The sequence below is a fragment of the Balaenoptera physalus genome, assembly GCF_965194825.1.
Source record: "Balaenoptera physalus genome assembly, chromosome: 10".
Classification (NCBI taxonomy): Eukaryota; Metazoa; Chordata; class Mammalia; order Artiodactyla; family Balaenopteridae; genus Balaenoptera; species Balaenoptera physalus.
The window spans coordinates 13,672,999-13,698,245 of NC_138889.1; the positions used below are offsets into that span (position 1 = coordinate 13,672,999).

Sequence of the window (25,247 nt, forward strand, 5' to 3'; positions counted from 1 at the left end):
AACTGAACCCATCATTCCCTTTAAGATGAGAAGCAACTCCATTGTCTCAGGGTGGCGGGGGATCTTCCTCTGAAACCTGGGCCCTCAAATTACAGGGTTATTTGGCTTGTGTGAGCCAATTAATAGCCCTCTGTCCTGTGGGCCTCTGCGGGCACCTCACCTTCTGTCCCGGGGGCTGCTCAGCTCAGTGAAACCTGTGAGGACAGAGGCTCCCACTTTCCTGATGGGAAGAAAGTGAGTCAGGAGGAAGCAGCCCAACTGGTTGCTGAGCCGTGGAAAATAATTAAACTGGGGGAGAGAAAAAACACTTGTTTAAAAAATCAGGCTAGGTATGAATGTGTAGGGTGTGGCCCCCTGTATAATTAGCTGCTCTGCCGGCTCTGGGAGCTGCTTGCCTCTCCGGGCCCGTTGAGTCAGTCTCGCCTGCGGCCCCTGCTCTCTGCTCCGCCTCCCCTCTCCCTGCAGGTGTGTCTTGGGCTCTGCGGCTGCCTGTCTCACTCCTGCCGAGACGCCGCGAGAGGTCACCCACCGCACCTCCAGCGAGCCCGACACAGACCAGCCAGGCGACCCACAATGGAAGCTGCAGATGTCTCCAGGAGCGATGGGGCCAGCCCGGAAGCCAGGGGTGCCCGCAGCTCGCTGAGCCGCAAGGGCAGCCTGGAGAATGGGGCCAAGGCCGAAGGCAAAGAGGCCAAGATCACCAACGGGCACGGCAGGGAAGCGGCCGAGGGCAAGAGCCTGGGCGGCTCCCTGAAGCCAGGCGAGGGAAAGGGCTCCCTGTTCTTGGGCAACGAGCGGCGGCGGCCCATCATCCAGTTTGTTGAGTCTGCGGATGACAAGGGCCCCAACTACTTCAGCATGGACTCTGGAGAAGGCAAGAGGTTCCCCTACGCCAGGCTCCAGCTGGGGGCCACCAAGAAGCCACCCGTCACCTTTGCCGAGAAGGGGGAGCCGCGCAAGTCCATCTTCTCGGAGCCCCGCAAGCCCACGGTGTCCGTCACGGATCCTGGGGACCTCCAGCGGAACAGCTCCCCCCGGGCCGCCTCGAGCAACCTCCTGTGCTCCAAGTCGGGCTCCGAGGAGGTCCTGTGCGACTCGTGCATCGGCAACAAGCAGAAGGCCGTCAAGTCCTGCCTGGTGTGCCAGACCTCCTTCTGCGAGCTGCACCTCAAGCCCCACCTGGAGGGCGCCGCCTTCCGTGACCACCAGCTGCTCAAGCCCATCAGGGACTTTGAGGCCCGCAAGTGCCCCCTGCATGGCAAGACCATGGAACTCTTCTGCCAGACGGACCAGACCTGCATCTGCTACCTCTGCATGTTCCAGGAGCACAAGAACCATAGCACCGTGACTGTGGAAGAGGCCAAAGCCGAGAAGGAGGTAACAGCGGGCCCCTCCAGGTCTCTCCTCCCTCAATGCGTCCTCCCACCTCATCTTCTCCACTGGGGGTTCCCAGGGTCTGGGGCTTAAGTCTCTGCTGTCCCTTGTCCTTTCAGAAAACAGTTCTTTGCCCTCTCACCCCCTCAGGAGACCAGGCATCTCCTAGATGAGCAAATGGGGGCTCAGCAAAGATGGGGGGCTTGGCCAAGGTCATAGGATAGATTCAAGTCAGGTCAGGGAATCAGCACTCAGTCCTGGGCTCTGTGTCTGGCTGGGTCTTTTCCTTCTTTCTTTCTTTCTTTCTTTCTTCCTTTCTTTCTTTCTTCCTTCCTTCCTTCCTTCCTTCCTTCCTTCCTTCCTTCCTTCCTTCCTTCCTTCCTTCCTTCCTTCCTTCCTTCCTTTCTTTCTTTCTTTCTTTCTTTCTTTCTTTCTTTCTTTCTTTCTTTCTTTCTTTCTTTCTTTCTTTCTTCCCTCCCTCCCTCCCTCCCTCCCTCCTTCCTTCCTTTCTTTTCTTTTCTTTCTTTCTTTTTTACTTAAGGGAGAGAGAATTCTTCCCACCTGAGCAGGGCTGGCTCCTGGGATGAGTCATGGGTGAGGAGAAGGGAATTTGAGGACCACGTCAAGGCCCTTTTTTTCTGGCTTCAGAGCTGGCTTTTGCAGTCTGGTGGCTCCTTCTTGTTCTATCTGATCCCCCAGCCAGTCTCTTGACCCTCCCAGTGGCCTCCTTTATCCTTCCCTCTGCTGCGCCCCGTGTGCTTTGTGTGTGTGGTTGTATGTGGACATACCTCTGCCTGTAGGTAGACACTCCTGGGGAGGGTTGGAGCTGGGGGCGGGGGAAGGGGTGTGTTATATTCATATGTGGATGTTTGCGTATGACTGTATATGTGATACGTTAAGTGTGTTTGTGTTCTGTGTATGTGATTCTGCATGTGCTTCTGTGGGGAGGAGCGGGGGCGTGTGGAAACCTGTGAACATGGACACCTTACACCTGGAGAGCGTGTGCTGGACCAAAGGCTCAGCTGTGGCTGCCACTCGTGACTTCACAGATTCTGGGCTGGTGCCCCCGCGGCAACACAGCTCTGTGACGTGGGCGGTCTCCAGCCGCTGGTCAAGGCAGGGCACCTGACTTTCTGCACCCCGCAGAATGGGGCAGCACAGGACACCTTCTGGGCCCAGCCTTCCTAACCGGGAGTCTGTAGGTTACTCTCTCCTACCCACACCCCTGGGGCAGGAAAGATGAGTCAGAGATGAGAAAAGACTCAAAGATCCTTTTCAGAAGCCTCATTTGGCCCAGGAAAAAGGTGATCCCAGTTTCCCTAACTCCCTGACCCCAGTCTGGCTTCAAGCTTCAGACAGGGAGATGGAGATGGGGCAGGGGCCTTGGACCCCGCCTCCAGAACCTCACCTAGGAAACCAAAACAGAACGAGGGCCAATCATACTCAGCCACCACAACCAAGACATTGCAGAACCCCGGGCTGTGTTTTAGGAGACCTGACTTCCAGTCCTGGTTTTTGCCTCTAACCAGCTGTGAGATGGTGGACAAGTCCCTTCCATTCTCTCAGGCTTGGTTTCCCTTCATGTGAAACTAAGGGATTGGACTAGATTGGAAGTTTTCAAATGACCCCTGGAGCCCTAGGATTCTTGGGAATGTCTTTGAGGCATCAGGGATGAGGAGGGGGGCAAATTGATGCCAAGAAGTCAGGGGACCCCTGTTCCCACCCCCCGTGCAAGCAGCGCATGCTCTTATTTATCTGTAGGGTTTGGCCCCAAATTTCATCTGAAACAAGGGTATCTCCACTTAAGAAAAGCCTGAGTGCCCCTGGAGGACAGGATGGTCTTGGGCAGTTTTCTCTGGTGGCACCTGGGACTCGGAGTTCATGTTCTAGTACTGGGACAGGACTCAAAGACACAGTTCTCACCCTTGAAGGCTCATGATGTAGGTCAAGAGGCAGAGCTCAGACGCACAAACCATTTTGGGGCACATCCCCCCGCTTACACAGCAGTGGCTGTAAGTAAACATCAACTTGCAGAGGACAGAACGCCAGACTGGAGCATTAGCGATCTCGTCAGTCTGCTCTCCACCTTGCATGGGGACACAGGCCCAGAGAAAGGAAGAGACCTGTCCAAGCTCAGTGTTTGAGGAAGAAGTTCCCTGAGTCCTCTTCCAATGTTGGAGAGCAGCTTAGGGGAAGGGTTAGGGTTCCCTTGAAGGGGATGGGATTACAGGGACTCAGGGGAAAATGTCTGATTCACTGGAGTGGCTTTAGGGGTGGGAGCTTCAGACTGTATGTGTGTGTGTGTGTGTGTGTGTGTGTGTGTGCATGCGTGTGTGTGCACCAGCAGTGTAGGTAGGCAGGGACGGGTGGTGCCGGGCAGCTGAGTGGAGATGGAGATGGAGCGGAGCATTTTGTCCCGGTCTGGCTCTGCTGGAATGTCAGACGTGAGGGACGTTGGCACAGAGCAGTGTTAGATGGGTTGACAGATCAAAGTGGACTGGCGTGTCAATCCTGGCATCCTTTGGAGGCAGCCCTGCAGACTCAAGCATTAGGCCCCACACAGCTTTTTGCAAGGAGCCCCGTCCAGAACCTGTTCTGCAGCCTGGTTGGTGAGGCCCAGGTGAGGTGATCGCTGACCTATCTTGATTACTTGCACAAAAGTGTAGACAACACCCAGGGCTGCGGTGCTCACCTCTTGGGCTTCAGATCTTGCTACAGACTCCGAGCAGAGGCAGTGCTGGAGAAAGGCCACTTGGTGCGCCAGCATGACAATCCTTCCTCTGCTGACCCAAGATCAGAAGGTTTCCAATTCCCCTCCGAATGTCACAAGGAAGGTCCCACAGATGTCCTGTGGTCCACCCCTCTGCCTCTGGGCGTTTCCCAGGCTGGATTAGACTGATGAGATTGCAGTGTACACATCCATCCTTTCCTGTGTCTCGTGGCCCTTCCTTCTGCCTATCCCGAGTGCCTTCTGCTGCACTGGGTCCGGGTGGAGGATTCCTGGCCATGGCTGCTTGCTGCAGGGCGGCCTGCCTGTCGTGGGTCCTCTTGGGCTCTGGGTTGGCAGCCTGGCAAGGCGCCGGGAGGAGTGCTCAGGCCAAGCATTGCTCTGGAGGGCGAGGTCCTAACTCGTCAGCGCGGCTCAGATTCCGTGCCTCGGTCGCTCTCCTGACGCCATCATTTGGCTCGGTTCCTCTCTGTCACCATGGCCTGTGGCTTCGCTTCTGGTCTCATTGTCCAGTTCTTCCTTGAAGGCTGAACTGCCGGGCTGCTGGGCGTGGGCAGTTGCTGCTCATTGAGTTTTGGGAGCTGTGCTGGTCTGGGCTTTTGGGGCTCTCTGGGTGGACAGCCATGACTGGGGTTTGGGAAGAGGAGCCAGGCGAAAGGCCTAGGGTGCGGTGGCAGGTGTTGGGACCATCCTCCCCAGAGATCCTGGGGGAAAACTTCTGCTCTGGGACAGGGTGGGTGAGAAAGGAGGTGGGATGAACTCTGTGGGCGCTGGGGAGGACAGGACAAAATAAAAGAGGTACAGACACAGGAGGCGGGGAAGGAGGGTGCCAGGGAGGAAGGCAGGAGACACCCCTGTCTTTATGGAGTACATCTATGTGCCAGGCGCTAGCTTGAGCATTTACACAGTTACTCCTGACAACAGTCCCACGGGGTGGGAGTAACTGCTTCTATTTTATAGGTGAAGAAATGGGCTCAAAGATGCCAAGAAACTTACCCAACGTTATAGCACTGGGAGGTGGCAGAGCTGGGATTCAGATTCATTGTGGCCATAGCCCAACCTGTTTTCTCTCCACCATTTTAAATGTTGTTTTTATAGGGTTGGCAGTGGCTCCTTGGGGTCACCTGGGAGGTTCTGATTCAGGGGGTCAGGGCCTGGGATCTGTACTTTTAAGTCACTCTCAGGGATTCGAATACGTAGTCAGGTTGGAAATCAGGAATCTAGTCCAGTTTTACCAGGAAGAAACCGAGGCCTGGGAGGTGGGGTAACATGTCAAGGGCCCCATGCTGGTCTGGAGATAGTCTGGGTGATGCTCTTCCCACCCCGTCTTGCCCCTTCCCCGTCCTGACACCCAAGGGAGCAGAAGGAACGGTGTGCCCCGACTAAGCAGACTAATACTGGGCTGTTTGACATCTGTGTGGAAATGGGGAAATCTCTCCAGCACTTCAGATTCTTTTCCATATAATCACCATTTGTCTCAAAGTACAAATTTGGCAATTAACTGGCTCATTTGGCAAATGTCACAGCCAACGGCCTGTGTGGTTAATTCAGACCAGGGGAGGATCCCTCGGGGCCCTGTCTCCTCTTCCCTGGGGGCAGCGCAGGCACGTGTCCAGGTGAGTGCTCAGGTGTGTCTGCACCTGAAGGCCCCGTCCGTCCGGGCCGAGACACCACCAGCCACTGGCCACCCCTCTGCTCCCCCAAGGCCGGAAGGATTTCAAGGCTGTGTGGCCTACACAGGCCCGTCCCAGGCAACCAGGCGAGAGGCAATTGACATGGAGGAGTGTGGGAGAAGAGAACAAAGAAGGCATTTAGGGACAGGCCCAGGCAGGGTGTAGGGAGTGAGCTGGGGAGAAGGAGGAAGTCAGGAGGGAGGTGTAGACAGGGGTGGAGCTGAGGGGAGCTGAGGCCCCGTCAGACATCAGATTTAATCAGATTTCAAGGGAGGAGGGAAAGAAGGAGAAAGCGGGGCCTCAGGGGGTGATGGGGAGGGTGTAGGGAGGAGAGGAAAAGAGGCAGAACTGATGAATTGCCCCATCCGTGAGGTGGGGGAGCTTGGGCAGGAGTGAAGGGCACGGATGATGTCCTGGAAGGTACAGAGAATAGCCCCGAGGTTGAGGCCATGTAACAGAGCTGAGTCCTGTTGCTGTGTCGTGGTCGTCCCACTTCCTCGCTGGGAGAACTCAGGCAAGCTCCTCAATGTTTCTGGGCCTCAGTTTATGCATCTGTAAAATGGGGATAACGCAGCTTGCCTCCCCAGGGGGCTTTTGCAGATGAAAGGAGAAATGTGGGCACATAGTGGATGCTCAGTAAAGCAGTTGGGGTCCTTCCTTCTAAGGTTGCAGGAGAACCCAGTATTTTGGAGCCTTCCTATGTTTTATTGTTTCCTATATCCTGCCTTTTCTGGCTTTTGTGCAACCCTGCCAGCAGGGAAAAATTGCCAAGGGCTAAACAGATGCTGGACACATCCCCAGAGGTCTCACCCCAAACCCTCTTCTCCTGACAGGGTAGCACTCATCCCAGAGGTGAGAGCAGACCCTTCTAGTAGCACAGAGTTCCCAGCCCAAGGTCCCTTCGGAGATCCCCGGTGCCCTGCAAGTCTGGCCTTGCAAGGCCCCTCCCAGCCAATGTTGACTTCCCTGGTGCCCCAAAGAAACCAGGAGACTAGTCTCTCCTCCGCCCTGACTGATGTTTCCTCCCACTGCTGCAGACAGGGCGGCTCCGCTTTTGACCCTTCTCTCGCCTGTTTCCAGATCGGCTGCCTCTCCCTCTGGCCCTCCCAGGTCACTGGCCGACACCTCTGGCTCTCCTCTGTGTGGCCCCCGCTAGCCTCCCTCTTCCCTGCCTCTCTTGCTCAGGATGGACCCCAGGGGCTGACTCCTGCTACCCTTGGCCGAGGCTCTTCATTGTTCTAGAGCCCCTGGACTCTCCCTCCTCTGTACTCAGTGCCTTCTTCCTCCCTCTTGGCCAGTGAGTCTGTGCTCTGTGGGTTAGACCTTTCCTCACTTAATCCCCCACGCCCCACAGCTGCCAGCAGGTCCCCCGAGCACCTCTGCTCACTCCGCTGGCTCCTCACCTCCACCTTCTCTAGGCAAACCTTCTCCCCTCGCGCACCACCCCCTTTATCCTACCTCCTTTCTGCTTTCCCCAATACCCTCCAATCTTCAGTTCCCCACCATCTAAGCCTCTGCTTTGCGTCTGCAGCCCAATGTCTTGACCTCCCTCCCCCAACCCCCGGATGATTCACCCTGTATCCCGACTGTGCACGCACCACCCCTGGGCCCCAGTGCAACGGCACACTCTCATCTGCACCCCTGAACACTACCAAGACCTCACCTGCTTGCACCTGCCCACTCCCCTCACTTACCCGTGCCCTGTGGGCCCGCCCGTCACCCTGTCCTCTCCCCTCCGAGCCCGGCCCCTGGTCCATGGAAGGTGCCCCACCCAGCAGTGGGGATGGGACCACTCGTCAGCGCTTTCTCTGTGCCAGGGGCTCTCTGAGAGCCTCACTTGCCTGATCCGAGTTCATCCCACACCTGGCTGCGAGATGGCCCTCATACTACCTCCACGAAGAATGGAGTGACCGAGGCACCAAGTTTGGTAACTTGTGAAGGCCACCTGCCTAGAGGTGGTGGTAACTGGATTCAAAGCCTTGGAGCCCCAGTCCTGGGCTCTGGGTGGGCTCCCTCCTGGATCCCCCAGGCTCATTTCATGGAAGAACTGCCCTGCCCCTGCCCCCCGCCCCCCCAGGCCTGGGGGTGGGAGTGAATGCACTTTCGTTCTCTGCTTTCCTTGCTCTGGGTGCTGAGGTAGGGTGAGAAGCCCCAGTGCCAGCTGCTCTATCGCTGAGCTGGTGAGGACGGCTCAGCTGCGGGGGGAGGGGTGGCTTCCAGCGTCCCATCCCCCTCAGGCCTTGCTTGCTGGGGGTGAGGGGCTCTCCAGGGCTGGGAAGGGTGCCCAGCACAGACCCACAGGCCGGCCTTTAGGCTTCTTCCTCACAGACCCACCTACCGGTCCCAGGCTTCTCAGGAACCTTCCAGGCCACCGGCTCTGCCAACCTCAGAGTTCTGGGCTCTTGGCTCTGGCCCCGCAGAGAGTCTCTGCTGCCCACATGGGGTCTGGGCCCCTTGGCTCTCCACCCTCCCACCACCGTGTCTATTGACAGCTGGCTTCTCCCAGCCTTTGTCCAGAGACCAGGCCAAATCCTCTTCTTCATCCGCATTTACTCCTCCTCTTAAACATCTTCCATCCCTGGCAGTGGCATTTTCCGTGTTGTGGGATTTCCAGCACGTAGCTCGTGGGGCACATGCTTCCTGAGAAGAACTTAGAGTCTCTGGCCCGGGGAGCCCAGGGGTGTGGGCAGAGCGGGTAGGGTTGGAATCCCGGGCTGTCTTTCCGGGGGCTCTGCAGCTCCTGCCCGAGGCCTTCCCACCTTCTCCACCAGCTTCTCGGCCCTCTGGGCACTTTTTCAAGAAAGCCGGGACACTCTCTCCTCCATCAATCCACTTCCCTGGGTGTCTGCACAGGGACCCACCAGCAGCCCCCTGGCCTGGGAGGGTATCCAGGAGGTGTGACGTGTGCGCCCAGCTGCTCAGGACTCCTTGCCAAGAGAGCTCACATTCCTGGTGGTTTGTGGCTTCCACATCTTGACTCTTCTTGTGGTTCCTCAAGGAGATGGCTGGGACTCTCAAAACCCAGGGTAGTGGGGAGACCGGTGAGCGCTCCGGGGTGTTCTCAGATGCCTTGGTCTTCCTGCCTTCAGGTGGAGCTCACCCACCTGCCTTCCAAGCTGGCAGGGGCTTTGGGAGCACTAGTGCGGAACCCACAGAAGAAAAGAGGTGCCTCTTGGCTGAACTGGATTGACCTTAGCTTCACGCCTCCACTTTTGTCTCTGTTGTAGCTGCTTTTCAGAGAAGGACATTCCTCCGATGGAAGGAAACCATTATCCACACTTCCCGTATCCATCAGAGCTCATGTCCCAGCTCATTCCTGATAGATCCTCTTCCCAGCCCACCCCACACCCTGACAGCCCATGTTCTCTTCCTGAGCAGGGGTGCCTACAACTTCTCCTTCTCTTCTCCCATCCACCCTCACTGCCTCACTTGCTGGCCTCTCTCCTCCCCCACGGACCCCGAATAAAGTCCCGATCTTGCCCAAACTGCAGACGGCACTCCCTTTCCCATAAACAGGTTTATAGCTGTGCCTGCCCAGACGGAGTCCCCGCTGGCGGCAACCCAGGCTCCTGCTTGCAACACAAGCCTCACGTCATGTCATAGAAACGCTGCGCACTGTTACTGCCACGGGACACTCCCTGGGCTGGGCTCTGCTGAGCTGGGCTGCGTCCCCTTTCTCCCCTAAGCTGCTCCCTGATGGCCCCAGGTCCACTGAAAGGAGTGGGAACCCCATAAATGAGCTTCCTTCCTGCTCACGTTGGGTGGAAGGCCTGGCAGAGGGTCAGCCTTATGAAGACATGGCTGGGCCGCCCAGCCCCAGAGCCCCGAGTTTACAATGAGATGGCCTTTGACTAGTTGCTGGATCCTCGGTGGCTGGCGTGGTGCCTGGCATATCCGACGGCCTGATGAGCGTTTGCTGAATGAACGGCTGAAGGGCTGAGTGGTGGACCCTGCTCGAGTTTGCCCCCTGGGTGGGCCCACTCCCTGACTCTCTGGTTCTCTTCCACCTCTTCCCCCTGACTTCTCCTCCAACCCCGGCTCCTTCTCTGCAGACAGAGCTGTCACTGCAAAAGGAGCAGCTGCAGCTCAAGATCATCGAGATCGAAGATGAAGCTGAGAAGTGGCAGAAGGAGAATGACCGCATCAAGGTAAGCAGCCCCCAGGGCTCTCCCCAACCTGTGCTGCCTGGGAGAGGCGGACCTGGGCTCCAGCTCGAGGTCTCAGGCCCACAGTTACAACCCACGCTCGTTTCTTCTGCGTTCTCTTGCCCCCTTCTAAGAGTGGGCCAGGCATCCATGTTGCCCAGCACCTAATGCTCATTTTACATCATCCCAGCAAATAAAGACCCTGGACCAACTTGTCCTCCAGTGTGGCTTCCAATGTCCACCAATGTCTGTTCTGCCCACCAGGCTACCCAGCCACCAAATGCATGCTATTTTCCCTTTCTTTGTGTCAGTGTGGCTAGATGTATGTCTGCCATGGTTTGAATGCTTATAAACTACAACCTGAAATCACTGACTCTTGACCCTGGCTGCATAAACAGCTCATTAATTCACTTTCTGAACGATGTTTGGGTCTGGTTGAAGTTTCAATGGACACACCCTGACTCATCTGGGAACTTCTGGGCCCACGGAGTTACCCAAGGGTGGAATGATGGTTCATGTCAACCCACCAAGGGGGAGGAGCTGCTGACAGATAAGGAAAGGTGGGCTGTTAAAAAAACCCTGGCCATCTCTATCAAGAGATGGCATCCCTCAATGATGCCTTTGAATGAGATTCTTGGTTGAACAGGCTTGCAGGGTCAGGGCAGTAGAAATGCCCTGACTCTATGTTGGGAACCTAAAGATGCACCCTCTAGGGAGATTTTTAATTCCTGAAACCGTCCTTCCTCTCTCCCCTCACTCTGGACGCAGAGCTTCACCACCAATGAGAAGGCCACCCTGGAGCAGAACTTCCGAGACCTGATGCGGGACCTGGAGAAGCAAAAGGAGGAAGTGAAGGCTGCACTGGAGCAGCGGGAGCAGGATGCTTCAGAACAAGTGGAGGTGATCGTGGATGCTCTGCATGAGAGGGCCAAGGTGCTGCAGGACGACAAGCAGACCAGGGAGCAGCTACACAGCATCAGTGACTCAGTGCTGTTTCTGCAGGTAACAAGCAGCTCCTCTGTCATTCAGTCCCTTACTCCTTCTATCCACTTACCCAGACCCTCATCCAGTGTCCATCTGTCCATCCATCCATCTATCCACCATCCGTCTATCCACCATCCATCATCCATCCATCTATCCATCTATCCATCCCTCTAAGCTCCATTCCATCTGTCTATTTAATTTTTCCATCCAAGCCATTTCCTTACCTACTTTAAAGATGGCACACAAATATCACTTTGTCCCAACTTCAACTGATAAGTACAAATAGTGCTCCAGGCTCAGTAGGAAACAGTTCTGTGATCAATTAGTGATGCCTGCACTGGGTATGGGGGGTGTGTGACATACAAGCGCTGCATATTTGTTATCCTTCATCTTATCTGTCTGTCAATTCCTCCATCCATCCTTCCACCTGCTAGACTGTTTTGGGTACTGCATGCCCAGTACTCTATCAGGTGCTGTGGAGAATAGAAAGGTATAAGACATGGTTATTGCCCTCAAGGAGCTGCAATCCGGCTGGGAAGATAAGACACGTACAATTAGAGAACAATATAGAAGAGAGTGTAATTAAGTGATAAAGCCTATGGTTCAGGAGATAAGAGCCTGTGGAAGCTCTGGGAAGGGCAAACAGGCTGGAGACAGCTTTGTGGAGGCGGTGGAATTTGAACTGGGTCTTGAAGGCCCGTTAGGACTTGAGATGAAGGGATTCTCCAGTGAGAGGGAAGGGAGGTGAGAAGTGCCAAAGTGTAGAGGCAGTGAGTGGGCATGTGCAGGGGGAGAAACCACCATGACCGACCCACACGCTAGTAATTCCTTGCCTTTCTTTGGTGCTTTCACGCCCAAAGACTTCACAGCTTGTGTCACACCCATAAACCCCTTTGAGGTAGGCACAACGCACCCAGTTTAAGAGATGGGAACCATGGAGTCACATGTCTCGGTGCTAGTGCCATTAGGGATATTAGCATCTAGTGGATTTTAGTTGAACCCTTTCATTTTACAAAAGAGTAAGAAACAAGTGCCTAGTGGGAAAAAGTGGAACTAGTTAGTAGCAGAGCTAGATCTAGAGGCCAGCTCCTCTGCCTCCTGTACTGAGTCTTCCAGCTGGACCATGAAAGCCCCATGCAGAGAAAGGTCCCCATAGCTCCCAAAGACCCAGAAAGTTAATGGCTTCTTTCCTTTCCTGGTAGGAATTTGGTGCCTTGATGAGCAGTTACTCCCTCCCCCCGCCCCTGCCCACCTATCATGTTCTATTGGAGGGGGAGGGCCTGGGGCAGTCGCTGGGCAACTTCAAGGACGACCTGCTTAATGTGTGCATGCGCCATATTGAGAAGATGTGCAAGGCGGACCTGAGCCGTAACTTCATCGAGAGGAACCACATGGAGGACGGTGAGTCCCCTCTTGTGGGCAGGCCCCAAGGCCGTGGATGTTTCCTCCCAGGTCAATTCCTGCTGCCTGGTGCAGGCCAACATTGAGCCAGCTGGCCCCTCACTGTTCCCAGCCACCCATCCCACTTAAGGGTGTTTGGACTAGGATTCAGGGATGGTGCCCCCCTCCCTTGAAGTTGCTGCCACAGTTATGCAGCTATTACAAGGGGCCTCCAGGGCAGGAAGCATCCCAGGCACTGGCTGCACAAATGTCCTCTCTGTGGGTTGTCCATCAAACTCAGGGATTGGTTTCATTCAGCTCTGCGTCTGCTTGGCAGACCCAATCCAGCAGCTGTGTAGATGCTGCAGCTTGTAAGGGCCAGACTCCAACCTGGTGGCTTTGCAGGTTCCAGTGGACATGACCTAGAACTGCATGTGTGCTTGGAGGGAGAACTTGCCTGTCACCATGGCCGTGCTGAGCAGTGTTGAGCCCAGAGGTGGACTTGGCCTGGTGGCCCAGCTGGGGATGGTTGGGCACAGCATGTCTCGGTGACTCACCAGCTCCCCTGAAGTCAGCTTCTCTACTGAATCACTCTGTCCTCTGCAGAGGCAACTGAATCATCTCACAGCGTCCTAACATGAGAAACTGCCCCATTAAATGCTTTTCCACCAGTCCCAGCCCAGTCCCTTTAGGGCCTGAAGCTGGACACTTTCCCCAAGCCCCACCCAGTGGCCCGGGCCTTGAGGTTGCAGCCTAACTAATGACTTCTTGCCCCAGCACCCCGAAGGCAGTGACCCTGGTCTTTGGTCTCCGAAGGGAGCATGTGATTCTTTGGGAGATGAGAAGGGGGTAATAGTACGCAGAAGGGCTGGGACTCAGGGGGCAGTGTCTGTATATCTTGGGGATGGTGACGTCACATAGTGTCCCCGTGAGATGTGAGGGACATTCAGTCACACCTGAGGACAGATAAGCCATTGCAGCAAGACCATCATTTGGTTTCAAGTGGCACCTGGGTCCTGAAATCCTCCTAATGACCATGGCGACCGTCCTGAGGGGACGGCTCACAGCTACTGGGTGTTCCCTGGATGCTGGCTTTGTGTGAACACCTCCCTTACATTATCTTAGTCTCCCTGTGGGATGAATTGCACGTCACAGATGAGAGGGCTGAGACTCAGAGAAGAAGCTTTTCAAAGGGCACACGGCTAAGCAGGGGGCGAGCTGGGTTTCACGCTCCGCTGTTCAACACCCCCACCCGGTGTCCTCTCATCTGAGAAGCAGCTGCTGCTGGTGGCCATGCAGAGGAGCTGGGAGTGTGACGATCGTGACCCCTGGGGTACACACCTGGTTCGGGAGCCCCTCCGCTGAGGTCTGGTCGGACCGATGAGGACAGCCCCGACCGGGTTGGGCTGGCCCGTGAGCCTCACAGGGACCGCCCCCCACCCCCCGCCTGCGGCCCGCCCACTCTGCCATTTCTAGGTCATGATTGTGCTGCCCATGGCCTCTGTGCAAGTGGGGCCCTGTGCCCTGTCCAAGGTGTGCTGGGAAGCGGCTGCCAGGAGAGGATGGGTGCTACTGATGTCAGCATCCCTGCACCTGTGCCTGGGGCCCCAGGCCTCCATGTTGGCGTTTTGTCACTGCTGTGTGCTTGGGAGTGTGTCTGGCTGTAGGAGGTGGGGCGTGAGTGGCTGGTGAGTCAGACCTTGGAGTGACCGTCTTCTCTCCCTTGATTGCGGCCTGCCCACCGAACAGACCAGGGACTCAATCCCCACCATCAGAGGTGTGGGGTCTGAGACGCACCAGAGTATCTTCATCCTGGGCTTGGTGGGGACGGGGCGGGGCCAACATCGAGGAGGATTTCCATTTGTCGTGAAGTGCCTACTGCGTGCCAGGCCCCTGCTTGGCACACGTGATGGAGATGAAGGATGAGTACCCTCACTCCTCCTCTTGCCTGGGAGAGAGGGAGAGGGAAGGGCAGAGGGAAGGTAGGAGATGGGGCAGTAGCAGGAGAACAGACTGGGGCAGAGGGCAGTTGGGGAAAGGCAAACTTGGAGCCACAGATTTGTTTGGGTTCAGGGGTCTGCCGGTGGGTGTAGGGGGGAGTCAGTTAGGGTTAGCTACCCCTCCTGAGTAGCTCACTCTGCCCTGCACGGCTCCGCAGCTGGATCCCTGGCCATGGAGGCCAATGCTGGGACTTCATTCCGTCTCCTTCCTGGGCTGCCAGCAGTGGCTGAGACAGAGCCAGGAAACAGGGATGAAGGCTCGAGCCCCACATCTGCCCTTATTGGCCATGGGGCAGTGGCTTCACTCACCTCCTGAGCCTCAGTTTCCTTATCTGTCACCTGGGCATCTTCATACCAGCCCAAGGGTTGATGCACACATCAAACAAGAAATGAAACTCAGTAGCACCTTGCAAACTGCAAAGTGCCGTGCACACGTCTTCCTCACAGGGGCTCAGTCCCAGGGAGGGTGGATGGCCCACCACACAGACCCCCTCTCGCACCCCAGGAGCCCAGGGCCGGCGGGGATGCTGGGCAGGGGGCCACCTTCTCCCAGGTTAGGGACCTCGCCTCTCCCTGGGACGGAGGGGCTATGGGCTGACTCAGTGACGTGCTCAGTGGGCCAGCTCATCCCCCACGCCCTGCCCCTCTGCTGACCCAGCCTCTCTGCTTCCCAGGGGGTGACCATCGCTACATGAACAGCTACAATAACAGCTACAGCAGCGAGTGGAGTGCTCCAGACACGGTGAAGAAATACTCCATGTACCTCACACCCAAGGGTAAGGGAAGGGAGCAGATCCTCCGCTGAGGGGGTGGTCCAGGAGAGACGCAGCGGGCTCCCCTGGGGCGTGACCCTCGTGGATGGGCCTGGGAAGGTCCTGGCGCGTACCTGCTTCCCGGTGTACGTAGCGGCACCTCCTCTCGCCCTCTGTCTGGCACCTGCTCCTCAGCTTCCCTGGCCTGTGTCCACCCCTCCCACCCCCTCGCCTCCAGCCCACACCCTCCTTCTCCTTCCTTCCGGAGGGGCTCCTGGCTGCTGGCCTCAGCCACTCCCATCCACCAGGCTGAGCTGCGTTTTGCTTCTGCGGAGGTTTCTGTGGTCCCAAGGGAGGGCTGGCTTCTCCAGAGCCATCCTGCTCCTCAAGGCAGGGGGGCTGACGGCTGCTCTTTTAAACTCCTCAGCCCGCCCCCCTCCCTTGCAAGCCAGCCCCTCAGCCCTCCTTCCCAGGCCCTGGCGAGGCGCCGCCTGAGGGGCGGCAGCCCAGCTGGGCATGGGTAGAAACCAGCGCCTGCCTGTCCTTGCCCTGCGGTAGCCCGTCACATTCTTTGGCACCAGCAACAAACCACAGCGATGCCCATTACGTAAGGGTGGGTGTGCCCGGTGGATAGAGGGGTGTGTGCATGTGTGTGTGTTGTGAGGGCCCAGGGGTCGGGACAGGAGAGGGTGTGCAGGGAAGGGGGAGAGAGGAGATGTGGGGAAGATGCCAGGGCCTGGAGCGCGGAGCCTCGAGCCCTGGGCACTGATCCACATGCCTCAGAGGCACACACACACACACACACACACACACACACACACACACACACACACACACACGGACCCGGTGGGAGGGGCCCAGGGGAGATGAGCTCAGCAGAGAGGAACCTTGGCCGCCCCTCCCAACTTGAAAACAACACCTGGGCTTCCAGCAAAGAAGCTGGACCTGAGTACCCGGCCCTACATTCCTGGTGGGGCCTGGGCCCGGCCGGCCGGTCCTGCTCCCTTCCCTCCCCCGGGGCGCTGTCCTTTGGGTCTAGTTCTGTGAGAGGGTGAGCTGCGTTAACCAGCCCCATTCCAGCATCGCTGGCCCTGACCCAGACCCTTCTGGCTCCCCAGCTTCTGAGGATCAGACCCTGGGGTGGTATCAAGTCCCCCGACTGGCCCCTGCTTGGCTGGCCTGCTCTGTAGAAGGCGGAGGGGAGCGGAGCAATAATGGGGGATTGAGGAAAGAGCATGGACCCGCCCAGATGTCACCCGAGAGCCCAGGCCTTGTGACCTTGGGCTGGTCACTGCCCCCTCAGTATCCTCATCTGAGAAGAAGGAGGTTGGACTCAGCTGTTAGGAGAGCTTCCAGCTCTGTTACCGTGAGTCAGGCTGTGACATTTGTAGGGAGAAGAAACAGGTTCGTCCGGTGTCTCCGCCCCTGCACTGGGGACGGGAGGGAGGAAATCTGGGAGCCCCGGGCTCAGGGTAGAGGCAAGGGAGGGGCCAAGGGAGTCAGCAAGGAGATCAGGAAGCAAGGCCACCAAGGGACAGTGGCCTGAGCCTGGGAGCTTTGGGGCAGTGGGGCTGGGCAGTGAGACTTCCGGGAGAGGTTAGTTTCCAGGCTCCCTGCAAGAGGGGCCAGGGGCTCGGTAGAGAGGGCGTGGCTGTGATGGACAGAGGGCGCAGGGCGAGAGGGATGGACTGCAAGGGTGCGGGTTTACAGAAGGACCAGCTGGTGCTCGGCCAGAACGGGAGTGGGGCTGGCTAGGCGGGAGGGCAGGAGCCGATGGAGGGCTCTGACCCATGCGGACGCACGTGGGGAACGCGTTGTCTTCACCTGTGAAGTAGGGGTGTGGAGCCCGAATGGGGGAGGGAGGGAAACACCTGTGCCGTTTAGAGCTCGTCCCTGGGGAAGGCATCCCCGTAGTGGGGGAGGTATTTGTGGCACAAGCTCATCAGGCCCCTCCAGGTGGCAGCCCTCATTCGGCCCTACACCTCTGCCCCATGGTGGCCATGGCCCAGCTTCCTCACGGGCACCCCATTTCCCAGCCTCTGGAGTCTCAGTCACACAGGGCCTGGCTCAGGAAGGCTCTGGTGACCCTCAAAGCCCCTAATTAGGGCAACCATACATCTTAGTCCATCTAGGACTCTCCAGGTTTACACCCGGTGCTCTCAGCATAACTATTCATAGCCCCCCTTTCACACTCAGAACCATTCTGATTGGAAGGGTAACTTACGTGGTCACCTTATCCTAGACCCAAGGGAGCTGTCTTGGTGGGGGAACAGGCCCTGGCACAGGCAGAGGTCGCTGTCTGGGGGCAAGGAATCCTGCAGTACACCCCTCAGGTCAGAGCCACAGGCCCCCGACTGAGCCAGGTCCCCCGCTCTGCAATGAGAGCCCCTCCTCGTGTACTTCACAGGTGGGGCCAAGACATCGTACCAGCCGGTGTCCCCCAGCCGCCTCTCCAAGGAGAAGACCTTCAACAATCTGTATGGCACCAAGGGTAGGAGGCAGCTCAGCTGGGGGGTGGGCAGGGCCTGTGTGGGAGCCATGCAGGAGGGGCTGCGGGCTGGGTCATGGGCAGGGGGCCTGGGCTCCCCACGTGAGGTGAATGTGGGGAGCTGGGGTGGGGTTGGGGACCCAGAGACGGGTGATGAGGGGTCCTAGTGGGCTTAGGGCGTGTGCACATGTATACGCATGTACAGGCGTGTGTGTGCGTGTGTGTGACGTCGTTAGGCTGAGGAAAGGCAGCCGGGCACCTCGGCATCCCTGGAAATCCCTGAGTCCGTAGGATCTTCTCCCTGAAGGCTGAGTCAGGGGGAAGTGAACCCCGGGGTTAGGTGTGGGGACTTCCCTCAGCAGATGTCAGGGCTGGGGACCACAGAGGACCTCTCCTGATTTGTGTACTCCTGGGTCGGAAAGTCATACAGTGGTTAAGACAAACTAGGGGAGCAGGAAACGAGAAGTCAGGCATGCTATGAAATGGGCCGTCCCTGGAAACCCAGGAGGTATCGTTGTCAGGGAGGTGTGTGGGTGACTCATCCTTAAGACCCGGGAGGGGTGGAATGGGGGTAGAGACACGGCTTCCCCAGGGAGAGCTGCTGAGCGCAGGGTCCCCTCTGCCCACAGCGCTGAGGGCACCGCTGCGCTGAGGGCAGGGCCGACCCTCGATGAGCCCGGCTTCTGGGGGCTCCTGTGGGGGGTGCCACCTGCGGGGGCAAGGGGACCGGGCCAGCTCTGCCAGAGTCCCCCTCGGACACAGCACCGGGACGTCTGAAGAGATGAGGAAGGGAGTCAGGGCTCGGTAGTGAGGACAAGGCCCCCGGAGATCTGGAAGGTCAGGGGCACCGTGGGCAGGGCAGTGCCCAAGCCTCTAGGTGCAGGACTGGCTTCACCACAAGCACAGGAGACTGTGAGCTCCGTGAGGGCAGACGCTGGGTCTGTCCTGTTCCCCGACGCGATCCCAGGGTCCAGAAGAAGGTGGGGCTCAGCAAACATTTGTTGAATGAAAGGAAGAGAGGACCTATGAATGGGCGAAGGAAAGGGCAAGGCGGTTGGCCCCTTGGAGCCTTGGCAGGCGTGCTCAGTGAGGGCCTTGCTGCAGAGTCTGCCCGAGATCCCTGTGGGAGGGGGTCCGCGATGGGGCAGGCCACCCGCCCCAACCCCATGTGACCGCTGACCCGGCTCCACCCCGCAGGCAGCAGCAGGAGAAAATCGCCAGGGCTGGTGGGCTCCGCTGTGGAGTGAGCTCAACTAAGGGGGAGTCCCCCACGCTCCGGGCTGCTGAGAGGGTGCACTGCCCACAGGGGGCTCTCGAAGGCCCTCACGGTGCCCCTGCAGTCCCTGCCACACCGTCCCCACGGCCTCTTTTTGTCCACCTGCAAATGGACACTTGCAGCCTGTTCAACCTGGCAAACAGAATTTCAGGACTTGTATCAGTTGCTTCCGCCTCCAAGTTTTAGCCTGTGTTTGTATTTATTTGTTCCTTTACTCATTCATCCATCCATCAGCTGTACAATGAGCACCTTCCAGGAAGCAGGCTGGGTGCCAGGCATTGGGTGTGATGCTGGGCCAGACGGGCATTCCACCTGCCCCCACAGAGCCCAGTGGGGGACGTGGACCATTAAACGTGCAGTTACAATGCGATACGGGGCATGGGGCTGAGACACATGCAGACTTGGGGGAGGTGACATGGAAGCTGACACCTGAAGCCCCGACACCTGAATTTGCTACGCATGGGGGAGCAGGTGGGCTATTCTAGGCAGAGGACCTGGTCTGTGCAAAAAGCCTGGGGCAAGAGAGAGCCTGGTGTGTGTCAAGAGCTCAGAGCGCAGCCTGGTTGGAACGTTGAGTGATGGAGGCCCGCCTCCAGGCGAAGGCTGAAAGTGGAGACAGTGGGGAGGGGTGAGGGCCTCATGAAAGAGCTGAGGGCCGTGCTAAGGACTTTGTACCTTAATCTGAGGGCAGTGGGCTGTTAGGTAGGGCAAGGACCTGACAACACTTTATAGTTTAGAAGGACAACTTGATGACAGGAAGGATTGGCCAGAAGTGTGACGAGGGCCCAGCAGTATCCTGGCTGGAGACGTGCGGGGGCTGGAGAGATTCACAGAAATGGCCGTGTCCCGGCCTCCATCCCCCACGCCAAGCTGTCCAGGGCTGATGCCTCTTCCTTTCCCCGCCCAGGTAACTACACCTCCCGGGTCTGGGACTACTCCTCCACCATTCAGAGCTCCGATGACCTGCCTGCCGTGCAAGGCAGCTCTTCCTTCTCCCTGAAAGGTGAGCTCGCCCTGTCCAGAGTGCCTTGGACTCTACTCACAAGTTCTTACCTTGTAGGGATCAGAGCCCTGCCTCCACATCTCTGCTGTCAGGAGGGCTGGGCCACCACACGCCGGTCCCTCAGGATGTGCTGTGATACAGGCCTCGGTGTCAGGGAGGTGCGGACACACGACACCCTCTACACCCCCCACCCCAGACATCCCCAGGGTGCTTCCATCAGGCACCGAGTCTTCCTACTGCAGAAAGTTTATTTAACTTAGTCACCCAGTGACTCCCAGCCTTGGTTGACTCTAGAACCCTGTGACCACATGGCACCTGTCAGCATCCCATGGAGCCAGAGTCCTGCCGAGTCCCTGCTGGGAGAGGCAGATGAGATAATCTCTAAGGCCTCCCAAGTCTGATTCTGCCCCCCGGAGCTCTTTGACAAGGCTGAGCAGCCGATGCCTCCGGTCTCCTGGGGATGGGGTCATCCTGTGGGGCAGGCCTGAGCCAGGCCCCAGCTCACAGTGGGGCCCACGGCCCTCCCATCTCTTCTGAAAGGTGCATGGGGCAGCTCTGGTGGGCTGAGGTGGGAGCAGGCCTGTCTGCCTTCTGGCTTAGAGACATCCGGCCTGGGAGACAGGATAAGCAGGCTGGGTGGGCTCAGGTGGAGGGGGTGGGAAAGGGGCAGGCGGACCTCCCGGCAGTGGCCTCCAATGGTGGCTTTATCATCCAGCATTCCCTTCCGGGCTGGATCCTGGCCTATACCCAGGGCTGGGATTCTTGGATCTACCAGCAAGGAGATATGACTAGAGGGTCCCAGCCTGCAGGACCCCCAGGCCTGGGGAGTTCTGGGACTTGCCTTGGCCTGTCTGGCTTCCAACAGATCATCCCTGCTCTCTGGTCAAGCTTGGATTGACCGGCAGGTCAGGGCCCTGATCCCCAGCAGGGAAGACGGCCGCCCTTAGGTGTGATTTGGAGCTTTCACGCTCCCTTGCATCTCCCAGTTGGCCTGCAGTCTCCCCAGGCGAAGGCCTTGTCCTAGGAGAGCCTCTCCTCAAAAAACACCAGGACCCGGGGACACCTGTTGTCACCTTCATGCAGATCAGCTCCCCAGATCTGCTCGGAATGGCCTATATGGGGGTTCTGGGCAGGGGCTGCCTGCCTGGGAGGACTGACCCCACCTACTCTGAGGTGGGGGGAGGCAGGGAGTACACTCAGGCTGCCAGCGAGGACTGAGTGAGGGCTTTGAGAGTGGCTGTGCCCATGGGACGTGTGACTCCCTCTGGCCCCTCCTGGGACCAGTGCTAATGGCTCTCTCTCCCAGCAGGCACTGGGAAAGTCCCCTATCAGTTCACCACCTTGGGACAGGCTACCACAGAGTTTACCAAACCACTGGACGGCAGTGGGCTGTTTAAATATCATCCTGGTACCTGCCTGTTTTGCATCCCCCCCACCTTTTCCCTCCCACAGCGGGGCAAATGGGACACCCTATGGGGCTCTCTGCCACTTCTAGGGTGTCCTGGTCCCTCCTCCCTAGAGCCCCCTGGGAGAGGATGCATGCCCCTCGCCCCCTGCCATCCCCAGCCCACCTGCCCCTGGATGCTGCCTGCTACACGGGCTGGTCTCCTGGACCACACCCCTGCCCCGTCCCCATCCCCACCTCGCTCATGGCTGGCTTGGGATTTTCTTTCTGGGAACTGAGAAGTGAGACCTGAATTCCCCCCCTCTCAACCTCCCACTCAGGACCTGAGGAACCCTCTCTTTCCAAGGCTGCCCCCATCCCCAGATGCAGGGAGACCGCTGGGTTCTCTGCTCTGTTTCCACCCCCTTGCCAACCCGGGGAAGGGCCGGCCTCGCTGGCAGTCTGGCAGTGCTGCAGGTGGTCTCTGGGCCCGACCAGCTCATCCGCCTTTGAGCAGGCCAGCCTGCCCAGGGCTGCCCAGCCTGCAGGGCTCCAGCCTGCCCCTGCCAAGGCCAGATGCTGTTTATTTCTTGAGCTCCTCCATGTCCAGGTCACAGCCCGTTCCTTCCCGGGCACCACCGCCGGTCCCTGCAGGCTGAGGGCTGACACTGAGGGCACTTTTCACAGTTCTGGGGACTGCAGCTCCTTACAGACCCGCTGGGCTGAGGGGGAGGGGTGGGGAGGTGGACTTGGGCAGCGCTGCCCTGGACCAGCGCCTCGAGGACCCCAGGCCCAGATGGCACCCATGTGCTCCAGGCCCCCTTGGGCTCGCTCTTTTAACCCTGGACCGCAGCCACATTGCTGCTCCTCTCTGGGCCCCAGCCTCCTGCTCGTGAAGCAAGGAAGAGGGAGCCAGACTAGGCAGACAGGACGTGAGGATGGGTTTTGGAGTCCAGCAAACCTGGGTTCTAATTCTGACCATTGATTATTAGCTGTGCAGCTCAGGGCCACAGAGACAGGGAAGACCTATGCGAGTCCCAGCACAGTGCCTGGCACGAGTGGAGCCAATAAATGGGGAGCCTCGTCCACACAGTGCGGGGGTGGGGGGGGGAGTTGGGATGAGTGCCTAATGGTGGAAATCCTGGCAGGTCGTGCTTATAAAGTGGCTTCCCTGGGCTTTGGGGAGGGGAGGGGTCTGTGGGGTGAGCCTTCAGGGTAGATGGGGGAAATCTCAGCAAGTGGTGTGATTCTGACCTGGATTGGGGGTGACACTTCCCTGCCGCCTGGCCCAGCCCACCTGGCCTGTTCCTCCTCCTTCTGTCTGCCTTGGTGCCCCCTCCCCTTGGCCCACCTCCTCAGGATTTTCCATTGCAACCCTCCTGACTCCTGCATGCCTCCTCAGGGTTGGCTGCACTTGGTAATGGGCTGGATGGAGCTTGGCAGTCACTTTGGAGGTGGCGTCTGTGCTCTGGCCCTGGGCCCCTGACCGCCAGCCCATGCTCCCTCTGACCAGAGCCTCTTTTCTCCCCAGGCTATCCTTCCCTCCTCAGGAACCAGAGCCCCAAGGCCCAGCCCCAGACTTGGAAATCCAGCAAGCAGAATTATCTGGTGAGTGGAGAGCCTGCCTGGGCATGAGCATGTGCAGAATGGGCACTGAATGGGGCTCCTAGGAGCAACTGGTCATCACTTGCCCAGGGCCTGTGGGAGGATGGTGACGTCTCTGGGCCATGGGATGGAGGTGGCAGTGGCCTGAATACCTGCGTAGAGCAAAGGGTAGTAAAGAAAGACCCAGGGCTAATAGGCAGGGGGCCTGGGTAAACATATACTTTTTGGGCCTCGGTTTTCTAATCTGTAAAGTGGGCGGCCCAGGATTTTTTTTATGTGCAGATGGTTGTTTGCTGCCTATGCTTGTTGAATGATGGCCAAAATGCTGAGTCCAGGGGACAGGCATCCTAGAGATGAGTCTCGCTTCCCTGGGGGCCAGCTCTGACAGCATAGAAGCCATTGGGATGATAGCGTGGGTAAGGCAGAGGCTGCAAAGTTAGGAATAGATATATTTAGGGTTCGATAGCTAATGACCCTGAGCTGGGGCATCAAAGAGCAGCACGAGAGGAAGCATGGTCTTGGGGTCCAGCTGCCTGCTGACTGTGGGGTCCTGAGTGAGTCAGAGCCCTCTGGGACTCTATAATGCGGTGCTGAGATGGGGTTGAACTCTAATACCTGTAGACCTGACATGCCTGAGCCCTGCCCGAGACCTCAGCGATCAGGGGTTGTCCTTCATGTGCTGTGCCTTCACTTCCCCGCATGCTCTCCTCCAAGGCCCATGCCAGGCCCTGCTGAAGGAGTCAGCCAGCTGCCTTGGGATGGGGGTGGCATCTGCTGGGCCCAAGGGCTGGAGCCCCCCGGCTCCCTTCTGTCTTTGCATTTGGAGGTCAGAGCATGGAGAGGTGATTTGCTTCAGGTCACAAAGAGTGACAGGGGCTGGTTTAATTGGAGAGAATCTTTAATTTGCTGGCGATGGAGCTAAGTGATGGTGTGTGTAATCTGAGCCAGGCCCAGGGCCACTGCAACAGCAGGGCTGCAAAAAGCAGATATGGAGAGAAAAAGGAAGCTTTCTCTTCCTGGACTCGGTCCTCCCCCTCCCTCCCAATACTTTCCCTCCCTCCCAGAGCCCTGATCCCAGCAGAGAAGGCTCAACATCACCTTGAGATGCCTGGCAGGGCAGGGTTCTGGGGTCCCCAGCTGGCACCCAGCACTGGGGGAATGGAGGCAGGTGCTAGTGTAGGAAGAGGCTGGCCTGGGGTCTGGCCCCAGTCCTCTCACCAGCTTGCCATGCGAGTCATTCTTCCCCTGTGCCTCAGTCTCCCCATCTGTGACATAAGGCAGATGGCCTGGATGCTTTCATAGCTCTTCCAACTTTCATGTGCTGTGACCCTGAGCCAGGGAGGGAACGGGGCAGGGGATGGGGGGGGTGTGTGTGCAGGGAGCACCTTTCCCAGGTGCTCTGTTTGTGCCCGCCCACCACCCTGGACTCTTGACAAGACAGCACCATTCACTGGCCTGCGATCCATTTGATTGAGCCAGCCTTCCTGTAAGAAAGGCTTCAGCCATCTCTGGGTCTCTTCACTTTGCCTTACTGACTCCTTTGGGGTCCAGGCTGGCACCTGGGGATTAGGAGACCTGGTCCAGGCCCTGCTCTGCCACTGAGTAGCTGAGTAACTTTGGCTACGTCTTTCCCCGCCCTGGGTCTCCATCTCTTCCGTTGTTTAATAAGTGTTTTAACCAAGGCCTGAGCTAAGTGCCCTCAGCCCCCGCATCCCACAGGCCCCCAGTCCTGCTGTGGACCAGATGTAGGCAAGGAGCTACTGTAGATACAGATTTCCAGGCAGGCAGGTCCAGAGCAGGGGCTGGGATCACCCTTGGGGTCTCCTGTACTGGGGTCATCGGGGTGTGAGGCGGGCCCGGGCTCTGACCCAGCTCAAGGGCGAAGCCACTTCTGGAGGCCCTCTAGGGGCCAAGGGTTCTCGCGGGGGCAAGCAGCGGCTAAAATGTGCTCTTCCATTGCAGCCTGGAGGGCGATTTCTCGGGCCCTGACGAAGTGATTGGGAGGATAAGGGAGTGCTGATTTTGTGAAATTGCTGCGGGATGTAATACACAGGCTGGCAAGAAAGTTGTCGCTGGCCCTGTCCTGAGAGATGCTCCCTGAATCCCTATGAGGGTTCCGGGATGAGAGAGGCGGAAGGTCTGGGATGGGAAGCCCCCAGTCTGTGTTGGGCTGGGGCGGTGGTTTGCCCTCTCTGCACCCCTTCTCTCAGGGAGAATTATGCATAGAGAGCAGAGACCAAGTCTTGAGACTCAGAAGAGGTGCGTTGACATGGATGGGGCTGGGGGTTGAGCTCTGGAGCCAGGTTGCTGGGTCTCGAATCCCAACTCCTCTGCTTGCCAGCTGGGTGACCTTGGGCAAGTTGCTTAGCCTCTCTGTGCCTTGGTTTGTTCATGTATAAAATGGGTACGATAATAGTAACCCACTTAATTGGGTAGCTGTGAAAATTCAGTGAGT

The 25,247-nt window shown here is 58.0% G+C and overlaps 1 protein-coding gene across 5 annotated transcripts in view; it reads left to right on the top strand.

Moving 5' to 3' along the window:
• The first annotated feature begins 388 nt into the window (after nucleotides 1–388).
• TRIM29 (tripartite motif containing 29) overlaps nucleotides 389–25,247 on the top strand; it is a 63,289-nt gene continuing 38,430 nt past the window's right edge. For 2 of the 5 annotated variants that reach the window (XR_014268092.1, XR_014268093.1), the window contains exons 1-8: nucleotides 389–1,377; nucleotides 9,828–9,923; nucleotides 10,689–10,922; nucleotides 12,107–12,305; nucleotides 14,959–15,060; nucleotides 17,444–17,527; nucleotides 19,708–19,803; nucleotides 22,719–22,795. Coding sequence is in view for 3 of the 5 variants with exons in the window: in XM_082477509.1 (XP_082333635.1) it covers nucleotides 574–1,377; nucleotides 9,828–9,923; nucleotides 10,689–10,922; nucleotides 12,107–12,305; nucleotides 14,959–15,060; nucleotides 17,444–17,527; nucleotides 19,708–19,803; nucleotides 22,719–22,795 (1,692 nt within the window). In the remaining 2 variants the exon portion in view is untranslated. The remainder of the gene's footprint in view (nucleotides 1,378–9,827; nucleotides 9,924–10,688; nucleotides 10,923–12,106; nucleotides 12,306–14,958; nucleotides 15,061–17,443; nucleotides 17,528–19,707; nucleotides 19,804–22,718; nucleotides 22,796–25,247) is intronic. The other 3 variants (XM_082477509.1, XM_082477507.1, XM_082477508.1) reach the window with 3 other exon arrangements.